Genomic DNA, 9,951 nt, shown 5'->3' on the forward strand with positions numbered 1-9,951 from the left:
TTTTCTTTGCAGAAGAAGGAATTTGGGAGTAAACCTTCAATTTTTACATAAGAAAAAAAAAACATCTCAATTTATGTATGAGGTGGGGTTATATGGATGAAGGTATAATTGAATAGTATATATGCTCAAAGTCCAAACATCTTCACTGAGTTCACCTTCTTACCTTGCGGATGAGCTAGGTGCAAATTGTTTGTTTCCACCGGCTTAATAGTCATAAGAAGAAAGGTGTCCTCTTAAATTGGGCTATATATGTGTAGTGGTGACCCCGTTACCAAATATCACACTTGTTTGTATATCCAGCTTCTTGCTAGCACTTCAAATTAATAAAATAGCTTGGTAGAAGTAGTAGGTCATGAAGTAGAAAAAAAGGAATGCACATAGTTTCGGTACATAGAATATATATATACATTTTAATTAGGAGGATTAAAAATAATCCCCTCATGGCTGTTATATATATGTAGTATATATGTGTTTTGTGCTCTCCCCCTAGCTCCTTGCTAGAGTGGTTTTCTTGAATGAAATTGTTGTTATATATACATTTTAGGTCTTGGGAGAAATTTACTTTGCATTTGATATCCTTCTAGCGAAAACTCTCGCTAAATTTTAAAAGACCAAAAATACTTGTAAGCTTTTCAAACGAACCCTTTAAATTATAAAATTCTGTAAAAGATAGCGATGATAATCGAAAAAGAAAAGAGTGACGGAAGAGTGTGTTGTCTTTATGAAATGGTGAAAAGATACGAAAATAAGAAGAGATGGCAGATTGTGATACCCCACCCTATAACCCCCGCCCCCCCTCTCTCTCTCTCTCTCTCTCTCTCTCTCTCTCTCTCTCTCTCTCTCTCTCTCTCTCTCTCTCTCTCTCTCTCTCTCTCTCTCTCTCTCTCTCTCTCTCTCTCTCTCTCTCTCTCTCTCTCTCTCTCTCAAGCCCCGCCTCTGAGCTGCATGGACAGCAACTTCCCCTCCCCCACCACCTCTTAAAAAAAAGAATTTCTTACCATATATGATTATATTATTCTTTTTTGTACACATTGGTGAGGAAAATCAGGAATTCTTTTCAAGAGAGGAGAGAGAGAGGTCTCTATATTGTATGTATGTACGTACGTATTTAGGTTTGTATGTATATATACAAGATAGCAACAAATAATTGAAGAACAAGCAAATAGAGACTGCCAAACAAAGTTACTATTATTATATGAAAAGAAGAGTAGGAGAATCGGTACAAGCACAGGAGAAAAAAAAAACAGGTCTTATTATACAGTCTATGAATTCAACCTTTTTTCTCTCCACTTTACTAGTTCCCCGGATTTTAGCGGTTTCATGATATTCTCTTCTCTTTGTGCCATATGTAAGATATAATCCTGTCCTTTTCGGGGTTTTTCAAATCTTGCAGGCAGTTTTTGTTAAAAGATTTGTTGAATCTGATGAAGCTGGTGATGGTTTAAAGATTCATATGATCAAGGGAAACTGAGTTTGTTAGCTTCAGTCTATAAGAAATGGCAGCAGCTTCTTCATCAACTTCATTTTATGGGGCAAGATCAGACGAAGAACAACATGTTTCTTCAATACCTACATCTTCTGCAACTATTCAATCAGCAGCAGCTCAACAGAAGAAGAAGAGAAGCCTTCCAGGAACTCCAAGCAAGTACCCAAACAATTATCTTATTTCGTGCTTTTCGCATGTTGAATTTTATAATTACAATTCATTTTTGAAAAACAATGATTAATTCATTCATCCTCTTTCAATCTTTGAAACCATTGTTGAGTTATGAGTTAAAGAAGCAATCAGTTTGTTTTGATTAATTGTTCTCTTTTTGTCCTCTATGCTTTCAATGAGAAAATCTTCTATGGAAAACCCTAATTTTATAAAGTTATGGTTACTATTCACTTTTACTAATTCTAATCATTTTTAAACATTCATAGCATGTGAATAGACTTCATGAGCGAAATAAATCTGTATTGGCTCCTTTGTGTATAACCAAAATGTTAAGTATCTTTTGTAGTTTTGTATATTAGTTTTCAGTTTTGTTCTTCTTCTGTTTTTGTTTTTTCCAAATAACTTTGGGTTTTCTTTGAATCGAATCTAAACAACAGATCCAGATGCGGAGGTGATAGCGTTGTCACCAAAGACCCTAATGGCAACAAACCGGTTTATATGTGAAGTATGCAACAAAGGGTTTCAAAGGGAACAAAACTTGCAACTCCATAGAAGAGGACACAATCTACCATGGAAGCTAAAGCAAAAGAGCAACAAAGAAGTCAAGAGGAAGGTGTATCTATGCCCAGAGCCTTCATGCGTCCACCATGACCCTTCTCGTGCATTAGGAGACCTCACTGGAATCAAGAAACACTATTCCAGAAAGCATGGCGAGAAGAAATACAAGTGTGAGAAGTGCTCCAAGAAATATGCGGTTCAATCTGACTGGAAGGCTCACTCTAAAACTTGTGGCACCCGTGAATACCGATGCGATTGTGGCACCCTTTTCTCAAGGTATATAATACATTAATTCCTCTATATTAATTCTTTTAGTCGTCCTTTAATTTTTTCTTTAAAAAAAATTAGAATGTTGAGAAATATATAATTCGTTACATGGGTCAAAATTGAGTTGAGAATTGTTGGAAATATTCCATCGATGATTTCAACTATGTGTTTGAGTGTGTGTTTTTAGCTTTGATAAGATGCTATATTTTCTAGGGAAATACGCCACCTTACAAGATGTTTTTTTGGGACGTAGTCTGTAGTCACGTGGATGTCAGTAGACAATGGTAACGGTGAGGGTCTTTGCTGTATATTTGTTGTCTTATGGAGTGGATACATCCACACCGGTGGTATGCTCTTTGCTTCTTGCGGGCTGTCTGTCTCACCCCTCGAATATTTTCTGAAAATGAAGAAAGAAATGAAAAGAGAAGAGTGCAATGATTTACAAAAAAGTAACGATTAACCATTTTTATCTTTTTCATCACAATATAGGAAACACTTTCAGGACATCAGTAATATGGAATCTTTTTAATTTTATTGCTCCTTTATAGAATTGATTACTCAAAGTAGACAAGAGCCAACTTTTTATTGGAAGTAGAGACAAAGTTCTTACGTAGTATGGTTCATATAACTTTGCTGTAAATCTATAATTATTTATATCATTTTCTACATTGAAATATCGATAGTCGTCATCTTTTCAGACACTATCATCATCATCATATTCTGCTTGATACAGAGAAGAAATATTGGTACCCGGATTGTTAGATTCCATTTTGACGAGTGACATACATTTGTATATATAATCAATTAATCATCATGATTCATGCATGTCATGTCTTTTTCATTGCGTCATTTACCTATTTACCATACATATATGTGTGTACGTATACAATTAATGACCTAATGCATTTTCTTTTATACTCAATGATTTTTTCAGGCGTGACAGTTTTATCACGCATCGGGCTTTTTGTGATGCATTAGCTCAAGAAAGTGCAAGGCATCCGTCAGCTCTTGGCTCTATGGGTAGTCATCTTTTTGGAAGCCATCTTAGTAATTCGATGAATTTAGGTCTTTCCCAATTACATGATCAAAACCACCAATCATCTACTACCAATATGTTAAGCCTTGGGAATGCCAACTTCGAGCAAGTTATGCTCCCACCAAGTCAAACACCTCTGTTCCCACAATCCCAGCAGCAACAAATGGCGAATTCATCGTCTCCTTTCTTTTTATCTGATCCAAACCAAGGGTTGAACCAAGTGTTCGATTATGATCAACAAAACCAGCAACATGGGTTAATGGGAAACAAGCCAAATATTCATGGGTTGATGCAACTTCCTGACCTACATAACAACAATACCAAAATCACTCCTAATCTTTTCAACTTAGGGTTCTTCTCAGGTAGTAGTAATCCCACGAATGGTTTGAAAACCAGTGACAACGATACCCAAAATAACTCGAATATGTCATCTTCTGGTTTCATGCTTCCTGATCATCAATTCAACAACGGAGGTGGAAGTCATGACATGTTCCTCAACAGTAATAATCCGCATCAAGAAAGTCAAATGACACCCCACATGTCTGCTACAGCCTTGCTGCAGAAGGCAGCGCAGATGGGTTCTACCACAAGCAACAATAACGCAACCACACTGTTGAAAAGCTTTGGAAGCTCTTCCACGGGCACTGTTGGTGGTGATGCAAAAACACATACAGGTCGCCAAAGTCTATCTGCCACCAGCTTTGATGTTAGAGGAGACCAGTCTTTACAATCAGAGATGGAGAGTGATAATCAGCTACAAGGACTTATGAATACTCTTAGAAGTGGTGGAGCTCCATCTATGTTTGATGGGTATGGGGGGAATCGAAATAGAAACATGAATTTTGGGAACATGAATGAGGCTAGCAAGTTTAATCAAAACAACTTCTCTTTAAGTGTTGGAAACTCGAATAGAACGACTCTTGATTTTCTAGGTGTGGGTTACTCGCAGAGAGAACAACAACAACAACCACAGCAGCAACAACAACAACACCCTGGTCGTATCAACATAAGTTCACTGGACACAAAAATGGATTCATCGTCAACCCAGGCAAATCATGCACATGGTGGATCATCCAAACTGCAAGGAAACTGATTAATTTTTGTGGGTTTTCGTGGAAAGGAAAATCAGAAAGTTCAAATCAGCTGAATTCGAGATCTTTGAAAGTGTACGAAACTTGGGATAGTTCCATCAGTTATTATTTTCAATTAGTTAAAATTCCATTAATATAAACATGCTATATTGAACAATTCCATGATATGGATTTGCTTTTAATTAAACTCCAAGCTCTCACTCACATGGATGTGGGTTTAATTTATCTGAATATTTCATAAATTCAATTGTTGCTTGTGAAAATTTCGGATTTGTAGTGTACTACATCTAGGGCCCCTAGGTAACATGGTGTGTACCTGCCATTTGACAAGAGTTGTCTTCATATATTTAGAAGGGAGCGATTAAATAATTTATTTTAAACATCCCAAATTCTTGTCAGACAAGAAACATGTAGTCCTTTGTCTAACGTATCTACATCAGCTCTCTCTCTCTCTCTCTCTCTCTCTCTCTCTCTCTCTCTCTCTCTCTCTCTCTCTCTCTCTCTCTCTCTCTCTCTCTCTCTCTCTCTCTCTCTCTCTCTCTCTCTCTCTCTCTCACACACACACACACACACACATATACACACACAACAAAGAGAACGTACTACTGCAAGTCCTTTTGAACTTTATAACTAAAAGGAAAAAAGAAACACTAGCTATTACGTACTAAAAGTCACAAGGTTGTACTTGACCGAGTGTAGGTTAGTAGAGCGGTCTGATTGTAGATCATATTAATGATAATATAAGGGTCAATGTGACCTTAAGACCATGTTGGCCTCAAATTGGCAAATGAACGACAGTGATATAGACCATGTTGATGCATACCTCCAGAGGCACTAAGTTAAACAGGCGTCGTCTATCGCATAGGGTACTATGGCAAGAAATCACATATTGCAGTTAAGTTTTTCACTTTATTGTAGAGTTTTTGTCTTTAGGATTTGTCATACAGACTTCAGCTGTATGTATGCTTTGTCTTTTTCTTTACTACATATGAGATCAAATCAATTCGTATCGACATATCCGTCAGAAAATGTGACAGTCCGTTTCGTTTGATTCTTAAAAAAAAATTGATAAAAGATCATCACTTTTATAACATTAGGATATAACAACATCGTTTAAGAATTGACTAGTAATAATTCTTTGTTTTCACTTATGATTTTAATTGAATATATATAATGGGACCAACGTCTAAAACATGAAAAAAAAATGGAGAAAAGGGTTAGTGACGATAAAACCTGTTAAATTTTGTTATATTCTTTTGGATTTTTCCTTGAGCTAAACTTACAAAAAATTGAACCTAAAATTACACTACAAGAAATTTGGTCATTACCAGCGACGCTATTATCGGCGACACGGAGCTTTAGCGGCGACTCAAGCTTAAGTCGCCGATAAAGCTCCGTGTCGCCACTAATAGCGTCGTCGCTAACGCTCTACGATCCGAATCTGTGGTTACCCCTTCTTGTAAATCTCAACCGTCGGATCAACGTTCTAAACCAATGGTTGGGGGCTCTTCTCGCACAACTTCAATACCGGCAACATTTTGCCGCCGCTAAAGAGTAAAATTGTCGCCGCTAAGGGTCGTTAAAAAAAAAGCGGGATAAATTGTCTCCTGTGATGTCGCCGCTAATACCAAATTGTCGCCGGTAAAAACCTTTTGTCGCCGCTATTGAGTGTCGCCGCTAAAGGTCGACGAAATAAGATCCATCATCAGTATCCCTTTCTTTCTTCCTTCTTGTTCATTCTGATTCGCATGTTCTTTCTCAAGATTCAACCGGCGATCGTTCCCTAGTATACTTTTTTCCCTTCCTCCGCCTTCAACCACCGGCCAACAACCACAACCGATGTTTGCCACCTAATTTCGGCGATGGGTCGGCTACTACCGGCGATTTGAAAGCTTCACCGACGACGGTGACTCTATTTCTTTCTCATTTAACTTCGATTTGCAGCTTATATTCGACATTAATTTCTTAAAAATGGTATTTTTCAGTTTTTGGTGTTTTTGACTGTGTCGCCGACGACTGAAGCTTGATTTTCCGGTCACCATTTTTGATTTCCGGCAACCATAGGTACCTTTCTCCTTTAATTTCGAGATTATTAACAAAAAAGTGTGTATTTCTGCCTATTATGTGAAATTACCCATATTTGTGTATATGTGTATTTGTATGTATGTATAAAATGTGTATTTGTATGAAATGTATATTTGGTGTTTTTATGTATGAAATGTGTGTATATTTGATATATGTATGTGAATCTATGTAAGTTTGGTGTATATATTTGTATTTGGTGTATATATGTGGTATATGAATGTGTATATGTGAATCTATGTAAGTTTGGTGTATATGAATGTGTATATGTGAATCTATGTATATGTGAATCTATGTAAGTTTGGTGTATATATGTGGTATATGAATGTGAAATTTGTGTATTTGGTATAAGTAGGATGTTATTATCTATATATGTGAAAGTATGTGTATTTGGTATAAGTAGGATGTTATTATGTGTGTATGTGAATGTATGTGTATTTGGTGTATATGTGGTATATGTATGTGCAAGTATGTGTATCTAATGCTTTTATGTATTATGTGAAAGTATGTGGTTTTGGTATAAGTAGGATGCTATAAATGTAAAAAAAAACAAAAATAAATTATTGTTTTAATTGGAAAAAACAAAATCTTATGAAATTGTTTAAAATACAATACTATAATTAGGAAAAAAAAACAAAAATAAAATGTTACAAAAATAGTTTCATAAAAACTTTTTTTTCAATGTTTACCAAATTGATTTTGATTTTAGGTCATTTGTTTTTAATATAATAATAAATTATTCTATGAAGCAACTAATAAGCTATGTTAACAAAAAGTTTATTTAACGATTATATATAAAATAAACCAATTATTTATAACTTTATAAAATATACCAAATTGTATAAGTAAAAACTCTACTTTTATGGTATATATATTTAATATATTTTTTCTTCAGGAAATGATGTCGATATGGTGGCTGCTGTTATATGCCGTGAACATGAGGGTGATGGAGCTGAGGACCCACCTTTTCTAGGTGGTAGAGGTGCTGGTCATCATGAGCAGGACCTTAAGTCTTTTTATTCAGTTATTATAAATTAAATACCGTTTCTAATTATTTTTAATTATATTTGTAGTTGAGCAATGTAGGAAAGTCCGAGGCAAATCCAAAAATATTAAGCTTGAAAGAGCGCTCTTACAGAATAAAGGCAAACCGATTAACATGGATTTTGATAGGTATATGACATATGATCATGTAGAAGAGCAGAAAGAAATGTTTTCACGAGATATTGGAAAAATAATGTGTCAGATGGTCCGTTTTGATAAATAGACTTGGAAAAAAAGTTTCACCTGCAATAAATGACATAATTATGACTAGTTTTTACTTGGTTAACTTTTTTTTGTAGAAAAGGTTTGATTTGGATCAGATGTACCGGGATCCAGACGTTGGTATGTTGTCAGATAGTTTTCAAGCAGCTTTGTTAAAAGGTTATCGAGAGCGTTAAAGTTGATGCAAAAGAATATTTTTTGGAAGTCGAAGTGTATGAGGATATCCCGAGAGCATTAGCTAACCCTCGAGATGATATGGATGTTGATAATTGGAAGAAAACAATTGAGTATTTCCAAACGGATGAACACAAAATTGCTTCAAAAAGGAACAAAAAAGTCTGTCAAATGCAAATGACCGTAAATCGTGGGGGGTCAAGCTCGTATAGCAGTACTTGCTATAAGAAGGTAACGTACAATACATGTAATTATTTATTTAAATTATAGTCTAATTTTTAATGTTAAACAGAACCTTAAGAGAGTGGAAACGTTTCGCAAGGCTCATACCGATAGCGATGGTGTATTTGTTACTATCGAGGCGGAACAACAATGCGTAAGTATTTAATTATAATTTTATCATATAATTAAGTGTTTATTTATACTTAATTGCTAATCACTTTTGGGAAATACATAATCGGTTAGTGGAAGAGCTCTTAAAACAAATGCTAGGGTCAGAAGGTGAAAGAGAGTTAACATCCGTTCGAGAAAGAGTTGCTTTCGAGAAAGTATTAGGAGAACGACATGGCCATATCAGAGGCATCAGCCGGAAACCTTCTGCTATCCCGTCGATTTCACAGCCATCGCAACCATTACCACAGCCATCACAACCATCACAGGTAAAACAAGATTATTTAATTTAATAAATGCATGTTGATTTGGTAATTTTTGTTTGTGGTGATTATTTTCTAAAAGCGTTTGTAATTGGTTTTTTGTCCCAAGTGCAACAAATAGCAATGTACTTTGGTTTTTTGTCTTAGTTTAAAAATAGTGATGTACTTTGGTATCAATAAATGCATGTTGATTTGGTAATTGTGCTTTTGTCCCAACTGCAAGATATAACAATGTATTTTTGGTATTTCTTGTATTTTACGTGCAAGAAATAGCAATGTACTTTGGTATTTCTTGTATTTAAGTACAACAAATAGAAATGTACTTTAGTTTTTTGTCTCTAGTTTAAAAATAGCAATGTACTTTGGCATCATAAAATGCATGTTGATTTGATAATTTTGGTTTGTGGTGATTATTTGTTAAAAGCTTTGTTAATTGGGTTTTTGTCCCAAGTGCAAGAAATAGCAATGTACTTTGGTTTTTTGTCTCTTGTTTTGAAATAGCAATGTACTTTGGCATCATAAAAATCCTGATGATTTGGTAATTTTGGTTTGTTGTGATTATTTGCTAAAAGCTTTATTAATTGGGTTTTTGTCCCAAGTGCAAGAAATAGCAATGTACATTGGTTTTTTGTCTCTAGTTTAAAAATAGCAATGTACTTTAGCATCATAAAATGCATGTTGATTTGGTAATTTTGGTTTGTGGTGATTATTTGATAAAAGCTTTGTCAATTGGGTTTTTAGCCCAAGTGCAAGAAATAACAATGTACTTTGGTTTTTGTCTCTAGTTTAAAAAATGTAATGTACTTTCGCATTGATAAATGCATGTTGATTTGGTAATTGTGTTTTCTTCCTAAGTGCAAGAAATAGCAATGTACTTTTGGTATATATTGTATTTAAGTGCAAGAAATAGGAATGTACTTTGGTAGTTTTTGTTTATGTTTGATAATTTAACTTATTAATTGATATATGTTGTTATTTATTATATAGTTGGAAAATCTATGGGCAATGCTCAACGACCCGACATGTAGGGAGGAGCTTTATGCGTTTTTTCAATCGGGGAATAATCAAGGAGGAACCGATGGGAACATAGATGCTGGTTTGTCGGATAATTAATTTGTGTATTGTATGTTACACTTGTAGTCTCACTTTGCTACTTGTTAGAATTGT

The 9,951-nt window shown here is 35.0% G+C and overlaps 1 protein-coding gene across 2 annotated transcripts; it reads left to right on the top strand.

Moving 5' to 3' along the window:
- The first annotated feature begins 1,072 nt into the window (after positions 1 to 1,072).
- Positions 1,073 to 4,840, top strand: LOC145114846 (protein indeterminate-domain 4, chloroplastic-like). 2 transcript variants are annotated; one of them, XM_079050939.1, is made up of 4 exons: positions 1,073 to 1,247; positions 1,394 to 1,641; positions 2,095 to 2,491; positions 3,417 to 4,840. In XM_079050939.1, exons 2-4 carry the CDS (start codon positions 1,497 to 1,499, stop codon positions 4,609 to 4,611), a joined length of 1,737 nt encoding a protein of 578 aa, XP_078907065.1. In that variant the 5' UTR covers positions 1,073 to 1,247; positions 1,394 to 1,496; the 3' UTR covers positions 4,612 to 4,840. The 2 variants fall into 2 exon arrangements, with proteins under 2 accessions (XP_078907065.1, XP_078907064.1); XM_079050938.1 differs by having other exon boundaries at positions 1,073 to 1,641.
- Positions 4,841 to 9,951: the final 5,111 nt, after the last annotated feature.

This window comes from Lactuca virosa, chromosome 5 (assembly GCF_052849685.1).
Source record: "Lactuca virosa cultivar CGN04683 chromosome 5, Lactuca_virosa_CGN04683_v6, whole genome shotgun sequence".
NCBI lineage: Eukaryota > Viridiplantae > Streptophyta > Magnoliopsida > Asterales > Asteraceae > Lactuca > Lactuca virosa.